General features: G+C 35.7%; 1 protein-coding gene across 2 annotated transcripts in view; it reads right to left on the bottom strand.

Moving 5' to 3' along the window:
• Positions 1-20457, bottom strand: part of SUFU (SUFU negative regulator of hedgehog signaling) — a 148112-nt gene that overhangs the window by 87616 nt on the left and 40039 nt on the right. For both annotated transcript variants that reach the window (XM_069098845.1, XM_069098846.1), the window contains exon 3: positions 18033-18169. In XM_069098845.1, coding sequence (XP_068954946.1) covers positions 18033-18169 — 137 coding nt within the window. The remainder of the gene's footprint in view (positions 1-18032; positions 18170-20457) is intronic.

The following is a 20457-nucleotide window of genomic DNA, read 5'->3' as shown; positions in this document are numbered from 1 at the left end:
GTTACAGTGAAAAATTCAATCACTCCTGGTAACAAGCTTCTCCAAACTGGTCCTCACACTTTCTGTTCTGAAAACTTTTCTATCCTTGTGGAACATGCCAGAACTGCTGGCACGGCCTTCAACAATCCAGATATATGTGTAAACCTTAAAGTACTACATAGATGCTATTATAATCTATGCCATGAGATATGGGAAGAGTATTTCAGTGGAAGCATTATATTCTAATCTGTATTATCATATTTATATGTTATGTCTTATCCTCTTATTAAACTAAAAGTTTCTGGAAAATAGGGACAAAGTCTTATTTATCTCTAGCTCACCTAGAACACAGTGCCATGCACTGGACATAGTGGAAACTTAGTTGACAAAAGTCTGTTGACTAATCCTTTTTTCTTTTAATGATCCACTCTATAGACAAACTTGTTTGACAATGTCAAACGGTCTGATTAACTACAGGCTCTAAAACTAAGTAGAGTATTCCTTGAAATGCTTTTTTGTCCAACTCCCTTTTGCCCAAAAACTCTAAATTCAACTCAACACACATCCTGAGGTTTCCAATTAACTGCAAAAGTGAAGGCACTGAAATCCTTCATTTTAGTTTATAGACGGGGAGTTCACACTTCTCCTAAAAACTTAAGTGAAATCAATAGGAATTTGGGGTTAAGGCTCAATAATGTCAAGACAAAGAACAAACTAATCCCAAGACTATTCTGTTTTGCTTAGCTCCAATTTATCCTGTATATATCTTGTTTGTGCATAGTTGTTTTCCATGATATCTCTCAAATTAGAATGTGAACTCCCTGAGAACAGGGATGGGTCTTTTGCTTTTTGCTGCATCCTCAGGACTTAGTGAAGTACCTGGAACATAGTAAGCACTTAATAAATACTTACTGAATCTACTGAGGCTGGCAGATCAAGGCCTCCTGAGGCTGGGAAATGAGCACCTCCTAATGAAACTAACGGACACTACTCTGCTCTAGGCTAAAGATTCCCAATTCCTTCAACTGATCCTTACATCACCTCCTTTTCATCTCATCATCACTCTAGTCTCCCTCTTATGGATACTTTTTATCACTGTCTCACTTAATATGTGTTACCCAAAAGAGTATACAATATTCTAGATGTTCAAATATTATGCCTCCCTTTTCTTTCTTCACAGGAAGAATATGAAGTATGACTTGTTTGTTTGGCATGACTTATTAGTGACCCCAAGTCAGCTCCTAGTGCTCAACATTTTTCTCATAAGTCATCTTTTTCATAATTAACAGAATTTTGCAAAGGATCAAGGTCCCAAGTCTATATTTTATAGTATCTACCTTTCCCTACCTTTTGAAATTCAAGACATATGCCAATCTCTAGTCTGCTAGTACTTCTTCCTGATCAGTATAATTTCTCAAAGATGTCCAACAGTGGTCCAGTTATAACTTCCAATAAATTCTTTCTGTGCCCTGGGACACAAGTTTTCTGGACCAGGACATGTGAAATAGTTTAAAGCCAATGGATGTTTTCTTATTATCTCCTTACCAACATCCTAACCATCAATAATTCCCTCTTTGTTTGTTGTACCCTTTCCAATATGAAGATCATTTACACCTTCACAGAGAAGGCAGAAGAAAAACAGAACTTGAGAAGTTCTATTTTTAAAAATCTCTTAATATTATACCTTCTATTTTAAGAAATTGATTCCTTTCTTGTTGAGAATATAACATTAAAGTCCATTTTCTTGTCCCTTAACTTTCTTTTTTAGATTCCTTCCCGCATTCTGGAATTTAGCCTTCCTGAAACTACTGTGACAGGTTTGTGGCAGTCTTTTGTATTTATTCTTGGCTACATGTCACTGTTTCCAGTCTTTGTACACATTTTTAAAGCTGAATTCTCTATGTAGCTTTCCCTTAGATGTCTCTCCAATTTCTTCTTCAACAACACCATTTCACAATTAAATTGCCAGAGTTTCATTTTTGAAATCACCTTTCCTCTTAAGCCATTTTTTCCTTAGTCTCAGGTCATGGGACTATGTCTATCATATAAAAAAATCTACTACCCTAAAACAAGACATATCTGACTATCCATTTTTCCTCCTCCTTGGCTACCACCACAGATTCTAGGATGTCATGGACATTTTTACTCATTATTTCTCTTGCTTTCCTATAACCACCAAGTTCTTCCTTGTTGGACAGAATTAAGTCAAGGGTAATCTTTTCCCTCACTGCTGCCTCTAACTTCTGAAAAATGAAACAGTTGACCCAAGCAAGGTAAAAATTTGTCAAATACTCTGCTTTTAATAGAATGAGAGCTCCAACAGTTTAGGTACTGGAGATTCCTGAACTGACTGTTCTTTTATCTATTTTAGGGAACTACGTTATCTTTCCTCTCTCCTTATCTTATGATGTTTCAGGAAAATATATTCCATATCCTCTAAGTCTACACAGGGGACTTTGCTATTAGGACAACACCAAAGGGCTATAAATAAGTGCATACCCTTTGACCCTGCAAAACCACTTCTAGGGTTATATCCCAAAGAGATCAGAGAAGTGGGAGGAGGACCCATATGTACAAAAACATTCATAGCAACTCTTTTTGTGGTGGCAAAGAATTGGAAATCAAGGGGATGCTCATCAGTTGGGGAATGGCTGAACAAGTTGTGAATGTAAAGGAATACTATAAGAAATGAGGAGCAGATGGACTTCATGAAAATAACCTGGAGAGACTTATATAAACTGATGCTGAACGAGAAGAGCAAAACCAGGAGAAATCTGTACACAATCACAGACACAACATATGTGTGACGACTAACTTCAATAGACTGGGCTCCTCTCAGCAATGTAAGGTTATAAGACAACTCCAAAAGACTCATGATTGAAAGAGATAACCACATCCAGAGAAAGAGAGGAGGAGTCTGAATGCAGATTGAAACAAACTACTTGCTGTGTTTCTTTTTCTTCTTTTGTTTCCCCTTTCCCATTGACCATTCCATCAATTATAATCCTTCTTTACAGCCTAATGATTAATGTGAAGATATCTGTAGATTCTATATTCGAGTTCATGCCACCACGATTGGAGGGGGGGAGGAGAGGTAGAAGGAGAAAATTTGAAACTCAAGGGACTGTGGAACTGAATGTTGCAAACTAAAAGTAAATAAACAAACCAATGTAATTTAAAAAAAAAAAGAAATATAAGCTACTTGCCCTTAGTTCCGTGATTATATTTATCACTTCTGAAAATTAAATCAGGCAAGTCACACTAGTGGGTAACAATCAAACAGGTAAAAAAAAAAAAGTCTAGCACTGGGTCTTTGGAGAACACTGTGGAGAGAAAAGCTCAACAGGGACTAATGGGCAGCAAGGAACTATAGTTCTATAACAGCAAGCTGAATCAATGTAGGTGGCTTCTTTGTAGTGCCACAACCCGTTGACAAATGCTACAGGGCCATCATTTAGTGGTAGCAGAAGTATCCCCCAAGCCATTTGGATATGCTAGAAGACCACATTTGTGGCAGAGAAAACCCAACTAAATCATCAGAGAAGCACATTAATAAATGCTCTAAAATTTTACTTCTTTCACAATTATCACCCTCATTTCCCAGAAAAGCAGTCTGAAAATGCGGAGACATAACAAGCTAATTCAAGTCATAAGACAGGGGTGGATGGCAAGGTAGTTAGCTGATGAAAGTGGAATAATGGAGAACTTGAAAAATGAAGTGAATGAGATTAGCAGGATTCACATGAGGCTGGTCAGCCATGATAGGAGTTGGACAGTGAGATAGCTGGTAGGAAATTAGCCAGTGAACTACCTAACAAAGACAAGACAATAAAACCAGGACTGAATCAGGAAAGAAAGACAGACCTAGTTAAAATGAGGTCCTAATATGTGTGGGACTGTTGGTAAATGATACAACCTTTGTAAACCCTTAAAATTATTTTACTATTTTAATACCCGCCCTTTCTCTACATTTCCCTGCAGCTAATATGCCATTTTAATAATGTTAATCAGAGTTGACAAATGTGTACAACTATTTTTTATTTTGTTTACTTGAAATAATAAATAAAATCTGCTAAAAACCAAACAAAACAATATTTTGTCTCCTCCCAACTCTCCCCCAGACTTCAGGATAAAATACAAGCTCCTTAATTCTATCTCCCTTTCCATAGCTGTACCCAGGCAATTTCACTAGTTCCCTGTACTTACACTGCATCCCCTCCATACTTCTGCCTCTCAGAATCTTTACATATCATTCAAAACTCAGCTCAAGTTCTACTTTCAATAGGTCCTTACCACCCTTTCTCTTCCCTACCAAGCTATTAGTGCTTTCTTCTTTCTCAAATTACTTTGTATACATGTTGTATCCCCTAAGAAAAATGTAATCTCTTTGAAGGAAGGTCTAACTTTTTTTTTGTGTTGATATCCCCAGTGCCTCCAAAGTGTTTTGAATACTGTAGGATCTTAATAAATATTTGTTAATCACTAATTATTGACTCAAAAATTTTATATAAAATCCTAACAAAAAGACTACAAATATATGTAAAAAAAAATCCTCTTCACTATGACAAAGTTGTATTTACATCAGGAATGCCATTAGCAAAGTAATTAACATAATCATCTTACAAACAAAAATATATCAAAACTTTATATCAAAAGATGTAAAAATACTTTTGACAAAGGGCATTTATTTATGCTAAAAATTTTATAACAAGGCATAAAGCCAATCACAAGCAGCTCTCCTGAGGACTACTGCTATCAATAACTCTAAGGATCTAATCACATAGCATAGTGAATTTTCTATTTATTCAGCAATAAACTAAAGCAAAACTTGAAATTCAAGAAACTAAAACACAATATTCACAAGAATATAATAACTTATCACTAAGGTGGCCATGTAGTCTTAAATAAAACATTATCATTCAGTAAGTCACAATCTCCTCAATCAATATAAAGTGCCCATCTAAAGTCTTCTTTCATCTTGACTGGAGGCTGGCTTCCAATCATCCTTAAGGGGTAGTGGAAAGTTCAAAGACCATCTACCGCTAGGTCACAGTAAGTTACAATATCATCAGTCAGCACTGAATACCCAAGTAAAGTCTCCTTTCATCCTATCTCCTTTCATTGAGGCTGACTTCCAAACCTCATGGCTTCTCTTCCACCTTCCTTGTTCCCAACTCTTGCCTGGATTCCCTGACTGTTGCCTGGATTCACAGGTAGGCAGCTCTCAGCTCCTATTCCATATATACAGTTCACAGGGACTGCTCCACTCCAACTTCTTCAGTTTCTGTTTCTAGGAAAACAAAACTCAAGGGCTAGAAAAATATTTACACACACTGCCGGCACTATCATCTCAATTTGTTTTCTGTGTGAGAAATTAACACAAATCAAAGAGTGCTTTTGTCTGACAAAGTAACACAATTCAACAGACAGAATGCTTCTGACAAAGTAACACCAACACAGAACAACAGAATGCCGACATCACAAACATTCTCTCTCTTAACCCTGCTTAGTCCTAGCTCATGCTGGGGCTTTTATCTACTCTGCTCCTTTCTGTTCCACCCTTCCTGTTCAGTCCTTCCTCTTCCACTCTTTTGGTAAGCTCCCCTCCCCATGGGCTCCATGTGATGACCTTAGGCTTATCGTAGGAAAGGTCTCCAAACTCCCTTAGGCCTATTAAGGGCAACACAATGTATACTGTTGCCAACAAAGACCTGACACAATCAAAGGTGAGGCTCAAAGGCACTTGATGAGCTGAAATAAGGAGTAAAATACTACTTTGCTTGCCATTACATTGAGGCACAAAGGGCCATTTTTAATATGACATAAAGTATATATCTAAAACCAAAGCAAGCATCATCTGTAATAGGAGAAAAAGTTTTTCCAATAAATACAGGAGTAAAACAAGTATACTTCCTTTCTCTACTACTATTTCTAGAAATGCTTGCAATGTCAATAAGATTAAGAAAAAAGAAAGTAAGGACATCAGTACAATCAAAGAGGAAACAAAATTATCCCTACTTGTTGATGACTGTTTACATAGAAAACCCCAGAATATTAGCAAAGAAAGTGATACAGTTTGGCAAAATAGTAGGATACAAAATAAATCCAGAAAAAATATATAGAAACAACAAAATCCTGAGGAAACAGAAAAGACCAATTACATTAACTATAAAATGAGTAATATATGGGAATTAATCCACCAAGGCACAGTGAAGACATTATGATACAATTATGAAACAATCTTCAAAGAAATAAAGAAGGTTAGTCATCACATATACAATGTGTCTATAATTGTGTACAAAGTTCTACTGGTTCTGTTCTCACTCAGTTTATATGTCTCCAATTTATGTGAAGTCTGTCTGCTCCTCATTTCTTATAGCACAACAGTATTCATTTACATTCATATACCACAACTTGTTTAGCCATTCCCCAATTGATGGACATCGCCTTGATTTCCAATTCTTTGCCACCACAAATAGAACTGCTATAAATATTTTTGAACATATGGGTCCTTTTCCCACTTTTGTGATTTCTTTGGGATACAGACCTAGAAGTGATATTGCTGGGTCAAAGGGTATACATTTTTTTTCCACCAACAATTCATTAGTGTTCCAATTTTTCCACATCCTGTCATCTTAGCCAATCTGACATGAGATGTGGTACCTCAGAGTTGTTTTGATTTGCATTTCTCTAATCAATAAGTGATTTAGAGCATTTTTTCATAAGCTTATAAATATCTTTAATTTCTTCCTCTGAAAACTGTCCATATCCTTTGACCATTTATCAACTGGGGAATGACTTGTATTCTTATCGATTTGACTCAATTCTCTGTATATTTTAGAAATGAGTTTCATTTCTGGGGCGGTTAGGTGGCGCAGTGAATACAGCACTGGACCTGGAGTCAGGAAGACCTGAGTTCAAATTTGGCCTCAGACACTTAATACAAAAAAAGCTAGCCATGTGACCTTGGGCAAGTCACTTAACCCCAATTGCCCTACCTCCCTCCCCCTCCAAAAAGCAAACAAAGAAACAAACAAACAAAAAAAAGAAATGAGGCCTTTACCAGAAACATTGGTTGCAAAAATTCTTTCCCAATTTCCCACTTCCCTCCTAATCTTGGTTACATTGACATTTTGTACAAAAACTTTTCAATTTAATGTAATCAAAATTATCCATTTTGCATTTCATAATGCTAACTCTTGTTTGGTCATAAAATCTTCCCTTCTCCATAAATCTGACAGGTAAACTATTCCTTGCTCTCCCAGATTGCCTAAAGTATCAGCCTTTATACCTAGATCGTGTACCTATTTAGACTTGATTTTGGTATATGGTGTGAGATATTGATCTATACCCAGTTTCTTCCATACTGTTTTCCAATTTTTCCAACTGTTTTTGTCAAATAGTGAGTTCTTATCCTAGAACTGGGGTCTTTGGGTTTATCAAATAGCAGATTACTATAGTCATTGACTGCTGTGTCTCGTGTACTTAATCTATTCCACTGATCCACTACTCTATTCCTCAGCCAGTACCAAGTAGTTTTGATGACTGCTCCTTTATAATACAGATTAAAATCTGGTATGGCTAGGCCACCTTCCCTAGCATTTCTTTTCATTAATTACCTTGATATTCTGGACCTGGACCTTTTGTTCTTCCAGATGAATTTTGTTACTATTTTTTCTAGCCCTATAAAACAATTTTTTGGTAAACTGATTGGTATGGCACTAAACACGTAAATTAATTTAGGTAAAATTGTCATTTTTATTATATTAGCTCGACCTAGCCACGAGCAACTGATTTTTAAAAATTATTTAGATCTAACTTTATTTGTGTAAAAAGTGTTTTGTAATTGTGTTCATATAGGTCCTGGGTTTGTTTTGGCAGGTAGATTCCCAAATATTTTATAATGTCTACAGTAACTTTAAATGGAATTTCTCTATTGCCTGTTATTGGATTTCATTAGAAATATATAGGAATGCCAAGAATTTATGTGGGTTTATTTTATATCCTACAACTTTGCCAAATTTATTATCTCAAGTAGTTTTTTACTTGATTCTCTAAGTATATCATCATATCATCTGCAAAGAGTGATAGCTTAGTCTCTTCTTTGCCTAATCTGATTCCTTCCATTTCTTTTTCTTCTCTTAGTGCTACTGTTAACATTTCTAGTACCAAATCAGATAAGAGGGATGATAATGGACATCCATCCTTGTTTCATTCCTGATCTTCTTGGAAATGCTTCTAGCTTATCCCCATTACATATAATACTTGCTGATAGTTTTAGATAGATGCTACTTATTATTTTAAGGAAGACTCCATTTATTCCTATACTTTCTAGTGCTTTTAATAGGAAGGGATGTTGTATTTTGTCAAAAGCCTTTTCTGCATCTACTGAGATAATCATTTGGTTTCTACCAGTTTTATTTTTGATATGATTGATTATACTGATAATCTTCCTAATATTGAACCACCCTTGCATTCCTGGAAGAAATCCTTACCTAATCAAAGTGTATTATTGTCATCATAAGTTGCTGTAGTCTTTTTGCTAATATTTTATTTAAAATATTTGCATCTATATTCATAAGGGAAATTGGTCTATAATTTTCTTTCTCCATTTTGTCTCTTCCCAATTTAGGTATCAGTAACATATTTGTGCCATAAAAAAGAATTTGATAGGGCTCCTTCTTCTCCAATTTTCTCAAACAGTTTGTAGAGCATTGGAATCAATTGTTCCTTACATGTTTGATAGAATTTGCTAGTAAATCCATCTGGCCCTGGAGATTTTTTTCCCTAGGGAGTTCATTGATGGCTTGTTCAATTTCTTTTTCTGAGGGAGTCTAGGTAGTGCAGTGAATAGAGCACCAGCCCTGGAGTCAGGAGAACCTGAGTTCAAATTCGGCCTTAGACACTTAACACTTACTATCTGTGTGACCTTGGGCAAGTCACTTAACCACAACTGCCCCCCCCCCCGTTTCTTTTTCTGAAATGGGGTTAAGTATTTTATCTCCTCTTCAGTTAATCTAGGCAACTTACATTTTTGTAAATATTCATCCATTGCACTAAGATTGTCAAATTGATAGGCATACAATTGGGTAAAATAATTTCTCATGATTTAATTTCCTTTTCATTGGAGGTAGATTCATCCTTTTCATTTTTGATACTTGTGATTTGGTTTTCTTCTTTTTTTTAAATCATGTTGACTAAAGGTATATCAATTTTATTGTTTTTTTTTTCATTAAATCAGCTCTTAGCTTTATTTATTAATTCAATAGCTTTCTTAATTTCAATTTTATTAATCTCTCCTTTGGTTCTCAGTATTTCCAATTTAGTATTTAATTGGGGATTTTCAATTTGTTCTTTTTCTTGTTTTTTTCAGTTGCATGCCCAATTTACTGATCTCCATTTTTTTCTATTTTATTCATGTATGCATTCAGAGATATAAAACTTCCCCTAAGAGCTGCTTTTGTTGCATCCCACAAGTTTTGGTATATTGTCTCACTGTTGTCACTCTCTTGATCAAATGAAGTTACTGATTATTTCTATAATTTCTTCTTTGACCCACTCATTCTTGAGGATTAAATTATTTAGTTTCCAATTAGTTTTTAGTCTATCTTTCCATGGCCATTTATTACATATAATTTTTAATGCATCATGATCTGAGAAGGATGCATTTAATATTTCTGCCCTTCTGCACTGAATTGTGAGGTTTTTATGCCCTGGTACATGGTCAAATGATGACTAACTTCAATAGACTGGGCTCCTCTCAGCAATACAAGGTTAGAAGATAACTACAAAAGACTCATGATGGAAAGGGATATCCACATCCAGAGAAAGAACTACAGAGTCTGCAGATTTAAACACTGTTCTCTCTCATTTGTGTTTTGTCTTGTTTTGTCCCTTCTTTCTCATTGTCCACCCCATTAATTATAATCCTTCTTTATAACATGACTAATGTTCAACATGAAGGCATTTGTAGAAGCTATATTTGATTACATGACGCTATGAGGGGAGGGGGGAGAACAGGGAGGGGGAGAAAATTTGAAACTCAAGAGATTGTGGAACTGAATGTTATAAACTAAAAGTAAATAAATAAACTTAAAAAATAAAGAATGTATTTAATTGGAGGGATATTCATTGCTCAACATTAATCTGTGGCAATAAAACAAACCAGTGCTACTTAAATTAAGTTACAAATTTACTGCCATAGTGATCAAACTACTAAAAAGGTCCTTCACAGAGCTAAACAAAGAAGGAAAAAAGGTCCAGAATCTCAAGGAAAATATTTTTTTTAAAGGAACTGGGGTGGCTAGGTGGCACAGTGAATAAAGAACCAGTCCTGGAGTCAGGAGGACCTGAGTTCAAATCTAGCCTCAAACTCTTAACACTTACTAGCCGTGTGACCTTGGGCAAGTCACTTAATCCCAATTGCCCAGTCTTCCCCCCCCCCAAAAAAAAGGAAAACAAAGAAAGAATGAAGGAGAAATAGCAGAAATTTAGGAAGAGAAATAGAGAAATTTAGACCTCAAATTATGGTTGTTGTTTTCAGTTATGTCCAACTCTTAGTGATCCCATTTGGAATATTCTTGGCAAAAATACTGAAATGGTCGTTTCACAGATGAGGAAACTGAGACAAACAGGGTTAAATGACTTGCCCAGGGTCACACTGCTAATGTCTGAGGCCATATTCTGAACCTAGGAATATGAATTTTCCTGACTCTAGGACCAGTACTCTATCCCTGAAATTATAGCACAATGCAATAATCATCAAAAACTATTTGGTATTTGTTTTAAGAAAAAAAAAAAAGAAAAGTAGATAAGTGGGAACAGACAATATAAAGAAAAATCAGAAACAAATAAACTCAATAACTGAATTCAATAAATGTTGGAAGATAATAAAAAACTTGGGAAAGGTTTCTCTATATCACTAGAACTTCTGGGAAAACTTTGGAAAGCAGTTGGGCATAAATTAGTTTTAGACCAACATCTTTGCATTACATACAATAAATTCAAAAACAGATATGAGACCTTTATATTAAAGGTCACATCATAAAATAATTTAGACATGAACCAGATCAGGAATCATTCATAGCCATGGTGAGGGGGAAAATACTTAACCAAATAAGGAATAGAGGTGATCACAAGTAGTAAAACAGATTATTTCAACTGCATGAAGTAGAGCAGCTTTTATACAAATGGGACAGGAATGCAGCTAAGAGATGAGTGGAGATTTTTATTAAGAAGGTGTCTTTGTATCAGGTGTCTCTAGTGAGAGTCTGGTTCCAACATGTGTGGGGATGGAGAGCCATTTGGGAGGTCAAATCCACAGATATGGACAAACAGTTCTCAGAAGTTGCACTCTATTGATAACCATATTAGAGACTATTTCAAATCACTAATAATCAGAAATGAAAGTCAGACTAGCTCCAGGGTTTTACCTCACATTCAACAAATTGACAAGGATGATAAAAATGAGAACAGACAGAGTTGGAAGGGCTGCAGAAAGATAGGAACACAAGTTCACTGTTGGTAGAACTGTGAATAAGCCCAATCTGGACCGTAATTTGGAATTATGTTTACAAAGTAATTAAAATGCCCCTAAGGTAAAGAGAAAACAAAATTATCACTTTTTTAGATGACATGTTTTATTTAAAAAATCTTAGAAAATAAACTAAAACAAAAAGGAAACAAATCCAGCAATGTTACAAGGATATAAATAATCAGTATTTCTGTATGCAATAATAAAACTCAACAGAAAATGGAAGTGGAAAGACAAATTCCATTTTAAATAACTACATAATATAAAAAATACTTTAAGTCTACCTACTATGAGACATTAACAGAGGAATTCTGTGAATACAACGATGTAATACTTTTTTTCTTTCTTTTTTAAATTATTGAATTGTATTTCTTTTTTTTTCTTTTTTGGAGGGCAATTGGGATTAAGTGACTTGCTCAAGGTCACACGGCTAGTTTTTGTGTTAAGTGTCTGAGGCTGGATCTGAACTCTGGTCCTTCTGACTCCAGGGCCGGTGCTCTATTCACTGCATTACCTAGCCTCCCCATGAAACACTCTTTACAGAAATAAAGACAGACCCAAATAACTAGAGGATTATTGTTTATCTGCAGGTCAAACCAACATAGTAAAAGTGACAAAACCATCTAAATTTACTTGTTCAATGCCATATCAAGCTACTAAAACATTATTTTATAGAGCTTGGGGAAAAAAAATTCATTTGGAAGAACAAAAAGGCAAGAATCTCAAAGGGAATAATGGGGGAAAAAATGAAATGGAAAGTGGGAAGAAAAAGAGCTTAACAGTACCAGAGCTCAATCTCTACTACAAAGGAGTAAATAAAACATAAAAATGTTTTTGCTAATGGCGAAAAAAAATAAAGAGTCTAATCCATTAACTAAATTAGGTATACAACATACAAAAGCAAAAAAAATTAGCTTAGTGTCCAAAAGACCACAATTAGTGAGATTAAGATCTCATTATTTTACAGGTCCAATACTTGACTATATGCTGCCATGGAGGGGAGGGGATGGAGGGGGACAAAATGTGAAACTCAAGAAATTGTGGAATTGAATCCTATAAACTAAAAGGAAACAAATTAATTTAAATAAATAAGTAAAAATTTAAAAAAGATCTCATTATTTACTAAAAACTACTAAAAAAAGTTAGAAATCGGTATGGTAGAAATTAGGCTTAGACTAACACCTCATACCAAATATAGTGACTTAACCATAAAAGGTCACATAAAAAAAATTAAAGGAACATGAAGTTACTTTTTGGTTCTACAGGCAGAGGAAGAGGTGTGAATAACCAAACAAGAGATAGAGAGATTTACAGAAGATAAAAAGGACAATATTTATACAAACAAAACCAAAGATATTAAAATTAGACAGAAACAGTTAACTGGAAAAACGAGGTAAGTTTCTCTGATAAAATTATAATTTCTACTATGTTTCAAATTTGTAAGAATTAGGGCCATTCCCTAATTGATCAAAGGATATGAACAGGAGGTTTTCAAATGGAATACAGTCAATAACCATATGAAAAAATGCTCCAACTTACTAATCATTAGAGAAATTAAAGTTAAAACAATTCTGAGGTCCTACTTCACAATCATCAAACTGGCAAAGATGACAAAAAAGAAAAATTACAAATGAAGTCCAAAGGCTTCAGGAAAACAGGCATATTAATGCATAGCTGGTAGAATTGTGAAGTGATCTGGCCATTCTGGAAAGTAATTTGGAACTATGTTCAAAAAGTCACCATAACCTCTGACCCCATTATAATTACTAGACTTACACACCAAAGAGGGAAAAAATTCATATGTATAAAAATATTTATAGCAGTTCTTTTTGTAATGGCAAGGAACTGGAAGCAAAGAAGGGGGTGTTCATCAATTCAAGATTTGTTGAGCAAACTGTGGTTTATGAATGTAATGAAATATTTCTGGGCAACAAGAAATAATAAAAAGGAGAGTGTTTGGGGAAACCTGGGAAAACTTATCTGAAGTGATACAGAGTGAATTAAGCAAAACAATTTATATAACAACATTGCTAAGAAAAATGATTTTGGAACAGGAAGTTTTCAGAGCAAGAAATTAATGCTATCTGTAGTCATGTGAAAAAATGCTCCAAATCACTATTGATTAGAGAAATGAATGCAAATCAAAATGACTCTGAAGTACCACATCACACCATGATATCAGATTGGCTAACATGACAATACAAGAAAATGATAAATGTTGGAGATGGGGGATAATTGGTACACATGGTAATGCATTGTTCATGTGGAGTTTTGAACTGATCCAAACATTCTGGAGAGCAATTTCAAACTATGTCCAAAGGGAAGTCAAACTGTACATACCCTTTGACCCAGCAATACCACCATTTTGTCTGTATCCCAAAGAAATAATTTAAAAAAAATAGGAAAGGACTTATATATACAAAAATATTTATAGCAGTTCTTTTTGTGGTGGCAAATAACTGGAAATTGAGGAAGTACCCATTAATTGGGGAATGGCTGAACAAGTTGCGGTATATGAATGCAATGGAATACTATTGTGCTATGAGAAATGATCAACAGGCAAACTTTCGAAAAACCTGGAAAGACTTATATGAACTGATATGGAGTGAAATAAGCAGAATCAGGAGAACACTGTACACAGTAACAGCCACACTGTGCGATGACTGACTGATGGACTTAGAACTCTTTTCATCAATGCAAAGATCTAAGACAACTCCAAAAGACTCATGGTGGAAAATACTATTCACATCAAGAGAAAGATCTTTGGATTCTGAATGCAGAAGGAAGCATACTATTTAATCTCCTTTTCTTTTCTTCTGTTGTTTTGCTTTGTTTCTTCTTTCTCGTGGTTCCTCTCATTAGTTCTAATTCTTCTTTACATCATGACTAATGTGAAAATATATTGTATTGAATATATGAATGTATAAGTAGAGCCTATATCAGACTGAACGCTATCTTGGGGATGGGGAAGGAGAAAGAAAGGAAGAAAATTTGAAACTCAAAATCTTATGGAAGTGAATGCTGAAAACTAAAAATTAATTGTTTTTTTAAAAGAAAAATAATTTTGAAAGACTTAAGAACTCTGATCAAGTGGCCAACCAAGATTCCAGAGGTCCAATAATGAAATATCCCATCCCCCTCCTGATAGAGAAGTGATAGACTCATGCAGGATGAGATAAACATTTTTGGATATGGCATATGCAAGCATTTTTTTTCTTGACCTTGTATATTTGTTACAAGGATTTTGCTTTTCTTCTTTTTTCAGTGGTGGGAGAAAAGGGACAACAAATGCATGTGACTCAGAAAAAAAAAAGTTGAAAAGAAAAATAAAATGTCCATACTGTTTGACCCAAGGGCTCTACTGCTGAGCATGCATTCCAAGGATTGTAAAAGCCCAAAGGAAGACTCCCATATTCACTATAATATTCATGACATCCAATTTTATAGATGAAATAGAATCAGAGATGCTTAGTGACTTGCCTAAAATCACATAAGTTAGTGACAGTTAGGATTCACCAAATCTTTTCACTCCTAGACCACTGCTTTCCCCCTATACCACATTAGAAATGTCTATTTTTCAACAAGTGATTTGGTGAAAGATACAAACTGCTTAACTAAAAAGTAAGATAGTGGGGGCGGGCCAGGACAAGGGAAAAAATACTCTCAGCACAATTAAGGAGGAAGCCTAATAAAAGACCAAAGGGAACAGAGCTAAAGGGATCATGGAGAGTCTAGCAAGTTTAAGAAGTCAGTTTCCCCTCTTACTTTAGATCATTGTCACTCCCTATTCAAAGGCTGGGCTCTGAACACTTTACTGCCTACTACTCTGCATTCTACCTTTTACCAGCAGTCTGCCAGATGTGACTTTATATAGTAATAAATTTGATTTTCCTATGTGGTTCATGGAATCAGTCTCATTACTTTGTAATTATACATTATACATTTATATTTATTATACATATACAATTATACATTAAACATAACTAACTCTCAGGATGGGACCAAGAACAACTGGATTATTATGGTGGGGTTGCTACTGAGGTTTTCGTAGCATAGTGTGAACTGAAGCCAGTGAGGTGGCCTAGGGGATAAGGCATAATTTAAATCCAGTTGCTCTTGTACAATCTGCAGTTTCCTCATCTGTAGAATGAGGGAGATGGAATGGAATGGAAGTATGCATTAAGGGCTTCCTTTGAACAAGACACTATGCTAAGTTCTAGAAATATAAATATAGGCAATCAAAACAATCCCTGTCACCAAGGACCTTACAGTCTAGTGGGGAAAAATAAAACATATAGTAGTAGTAGTAGATAGTGGTTTTGGTAGTGCTGATTTCAGAGTTAGCATAAGAAAGCAAGAAGGAAAGTACAAGGCATGGCATGAAAATGGCCAGAGAGGAGTATGGTTAAGTCTGGTTTTCAGCTATGTATGGTGAATGCTCACCAATCAGAAGCCTCAGAGTCCCAAAGAGGTTTTAACTAGATTCTGTGGTGGAGCTATGAATTCATCTAACCATTCTAGAAAGCACTATGGAACTGTACCCCCAAATCACTGAACTATGTATATACCTTTTGACCTAGAAATAACACTGTTGGCATATATTCCAAAAATATCAAAGAAAGAAGGAAAGGGCCAATATGCACAAAAATATTTATATAAGCAATTTTTGTTCAGAAACAAAGTAGGGTAGGTGTCCATCAAATGGAGAATAGAGAACAAACTATAGAACTGGAATATTATGTAAAATTTTTTTTAATGTAAAATGTAAAAAAACTTGTAAAAATGATGAATATGTTGGATAAAGAGAACCTGGTTAGCTATTCAATGAATTAATGCAAAGTGAAAATGAGCAAAACCAACAGAATAATTTATATTACATACTGCCCTCTTCTTAGCAAAGAGGTGATAGACTACAGATACAGAATCAGACATATATTGTCAGCCACTGAGGATATACTGAATTGTTTTCCTTGACTATATTATTTTTTTTTAAGCAATTGGGGTTAAGTAACTCGCTCAAGGTTACACAGCCAGTTATTTCTGGGTGTGGTGCTAAGTATCTGAACCCAGATTTGATCCCCAGGTCATCCTGACACTGAAGCCGGTGCTCTTACTTCGCTGAGCCACCTGGCCACCCCTAAGCAATTGGGGTTAAGTAACTTGCTCAAGGTTACATGGCCAGGTGTTTCTGGGTGGGTGCTAAGTGTCAGAGCCCAGATTCAATCCCCAGGTCATCCTGACACTGGAGCCAGTGCTCTTACTTGCTGTGCTACCTGGCCGCCCCTGACTATATTACTTTTAAATGAGAACTTCTACTGAAAGGTGGAATAAGCAAGTGGGTAATGAGATGGAAAAAAAGAAGAAATCAATAAAACAAAAATACACTGAAGAAAACAAAAAAAATTCAGAAAAGGACACAGTTATTTTGTTAACATCATGTTAAATATAAGCTAAGAAAGTTACTGTAATAAAAATTCATGGTTTCATGCACAATACTTTTTTGTCCTTCATAGAGTAAAATATTTAAGTTTGTTGATGAAGGTTAACTTAATAATTAAAAAGAAAATATGTTTTAAGAGGTCACTAGAAGGAAGCTGAATTCTTGAGTAATCGAGAAAGCAACAATGGTCTCAAAGGACAGCAAATGAAAGCATACTTCCAGTCAGAAAGACAGGTAACTCCTAAGGTAGAACCATTATATAAACTGTCAAATGTGGACACAGTACCAGATGTTTTTGCTTAACTATTTTTCTTGTTATAAAGGAGGGTTCAATATGGGTGGAGAGTATCTTTTCCAAGAGATGATAATGATATAAATAAAAACAAAAGGCATCAAAATATATTTTTTAAAAAGAACAGGGTTCTTGGTATAAAGTCTCTCTTTCCTGATTAGTTACCTGCCCTCCCATAAGCTAACTCACAAGCTATAAATACTTTAATAAACTGCATAAAAATACAATGTTGAGGGCTAAGGCCCAATCCATTTTTGTTTTATCCCTTTTGTGAAGTACAAAAACAAGCCTTAGAAAAGATATCACTCTTCAGCTCAAAAATCTTCCATGGTGTCCTACTGCTTAGCAAATAACCCCTTCCCTCCTAGTCAAATCTTTCAAGCCTAGCCAGAGGTAGAAAGCAGAACTATATATGATTGCAACCCAAACAAACAGGGACAGCAAGGGAAAACTCTAACCACAGGAATGGAGAGGATAAGAGAAAACTGTTTAGTTTTATATCAATTTGGCTTTCAGTCTATCACAAATCTAAAGCCTGGTTGGCAGGTTGCAAACATGGATCCTGGAACGATGAAGTTGGTCACACTATAAAACCTTTTCTTCTAGGGCCCAAGTGAAGCCCTGTCCTAGGAATGTTAAGAAATAGAAAGGGGTATAATACTCCAAACTAAGCCAATAAACAGGAAAATGGAACTTGACAGACATCAAAATATGTGTGTACATTTCCAAGATCAACTGGGCCCTTAGCCTAAAGGAAAACAAGATGCCAGCTGCCTATAGTCTCATACCTGACTGGAACACATATCTGGCCAAACCCTGCATTAACTCTGCTGGCCATGTGGGCGGAGCTGACTCTCCTGTTTCTCTCTTTAGTCGAAATGTCAATTCGAAGCCAAAGCCACTGGGTCCATCTGTTCCTGTAAACCTAGAAGAAAAAAAGTAAATTATTCTTAAATTAGCCAGCATTAGTTATACCAAGGTCTTATGATTAAAATATCTTTTACCCTTAATATAATCTGTCCCTCCATCCCTAGAAACTTTCTCAACTCACCCCACTGTATTTTTATCTCCCTTTTTAAACATACTTCCCAAGCTATTTGATTGCTTACTTTACTTACTTTATTAAATAATTTTCTACATGTTCACATGTCTGTGGTTTCCCCTGATGGACTAATAAAACTCTTCTAATCAGTGACTGTCTTTTCTTTTTTTACAGCCATACTCTACCACCTATCCCCAACAGTGCCTAATACAGAACTCTACAAATAGTAAGCATTCAAACAATGGTGCTGAGTATTGGTAGTTGGCTGTGGGCTTTGACCTTCAATATCTGGTGATTCCTAAAGAGGTCCATAAGGTAATTATATTTATAATTATATAGGTACTATAATATTCATGACAGTCCCTGGTAGGCTCATGATCTTCATCAGGCACTGTGACTCAAGGATAACAGAATTTGCTGTCATTTTTTCCATCTCCTAGACAGTATAATAAGTAAACTATTAACATTTACATGCTGCAAAGAGTGAAAAACAATAGAAAAAAATCTGGTAGTAAACATCCTTAAGGGTCTGAAGTTTAAAGAATTCCTGAAACTGGACATTAGTTGACAGCAGGAATGATGTACAATGCATAAAAAAAAAAAAAACTGGTCTGAACAGCATTGTGCATCAGACTGCGCTTGGGGCAAAGGCAGCTTCCAAAAACAAGTATTTGAGAGAGATATTCAGTCTGCCAGCTATGAGATGGGTTAAAATGTGTTCATGATATAATTTTCAGCAATTATATCTTGTACAAACATGATGCATGGTGATTATACACATGTAAACTCCTTAACATACAAACATAAACCACAAACTAAGATGACAGCCAACAATCCCTTGTTGGTTAAGCTTCTGGAATCTGGGATCAGAGATGAGAATTCTTACAAGGAGATGATATGTCCAATACCAAGTCTTGAAAACCTTACTTTTTCAGCATTTTGTTCTCTGTCATCAATACCTCAAAAGGCTGAAAGACCTGAAGATAAGAAGAGTCTTCTAGGGTCTGTCAAATCCAGCTCTGTGTGAAACTTAGTATTATTAACTATTAAATAGGAGCACCTTAATATTATTAACTATTAAATAGGAGCACCATTGAGTCCTGTCAACCTTTATATGCTGGAAAGGAAATTTCATGAACTGGTAGGATAACCCTTCAAGCTCAATAAAGGACAGACTGCTACATGTAAATGGCCACATAATCCAGATGCTCTGAAAAGGCAATACACTTAACTACCCAAATTTTCCACATTTAAAAGAGCTTTTCATTGGTATGTTCCCCCCAACCCCCAGGTATCAAACATTTGGAGAGGCAAGTCAATTTTGAAAACACACACCTGGGGTTTGAGACACTTGAGCAAATATGAGGGGCAGGTGGGTGGTGCTGCGGTGTCTCTGATCTTATTATTCAATACTGCAGCATAGGGCTATGATGCCTGTGATGGACATCCCAAATGAGAAGATCTGGAACACTTGCAACTAAAAAGGACACCAGAAAAGAACATTTAGCCATACTTGAAGGAGGCTTATGAAGGAAGAAGGAATGAAATAGAGGGAGGGACTTGAAAACTACAGGGTCCTGCAAGATGGATTTTAGACTAGAATTTGAGCAAGAGGAGAGAGGTCACTAGAGTTAGGTGAGTGCCCTCAAGAAATCACTAATTAGAAGCAGTTTTGTAATATATATTAGAACATAAACCCTAATCCTTTCATCTTTGGCCAAGAAAAATACATGATTTTTGACTGCAAAGACTAAGGAAACAAACTCGAAGAAACACAGTCCCCTCAGACTGCACAATGATGTGTGCACTTGGATGAAATGGGATAATAAGACAGTCATTCTTAAGGAAGAAGGTTAGGTATGTGTGACTATATATACTGGGGGGAGGCAGGGTGAGTATTCCGGGGAGAGGACAGTGCACCATATGCCTGCAGGCTGCAATGCTTTCTCTGGATGCTGCATCATGGGCAGGCCAGCCCTCACTTGATTAGGTAGGAGGAAAGGCTCTGGGAAGATGGAATCCACCTGCATTTGATTACCACCCACAGGGTTGGTTTGATGAAACTTCCAAAGCCTAAAGGTGGGGTGGGGTTAGAAATGGCTCCAGTGCAGTCATAAAACTTCACCTGGAATATTATCAAAAAACCTTCTTTTCAAGAGCAGGGTAGAGAG

The sequence above is a fragment of the Petaurus breviceps genome, unplaced genomic scaffold (genome assembly GCF_028583685.1).
Source record: "Petaurus breviceps papuanus isolate PSGF00001 unplaced genomic scaffold, PetGlider_PUasm1.0 37, whole genome shotgun sequence".
In the NCBI taxonomy this organism is placed as follows: domain Eukaryota; kingdom Metazoa; phylum Chordata; class Mammalia; order Diprotodontia; family Petauridae; genus Petaurus; species Petaurus breviceps.
The sequence above is the reverse complement of the archived record's forward strand: the minus strand, read 5'-3'. Positions and strand labels throughout refer to the sequence as shown.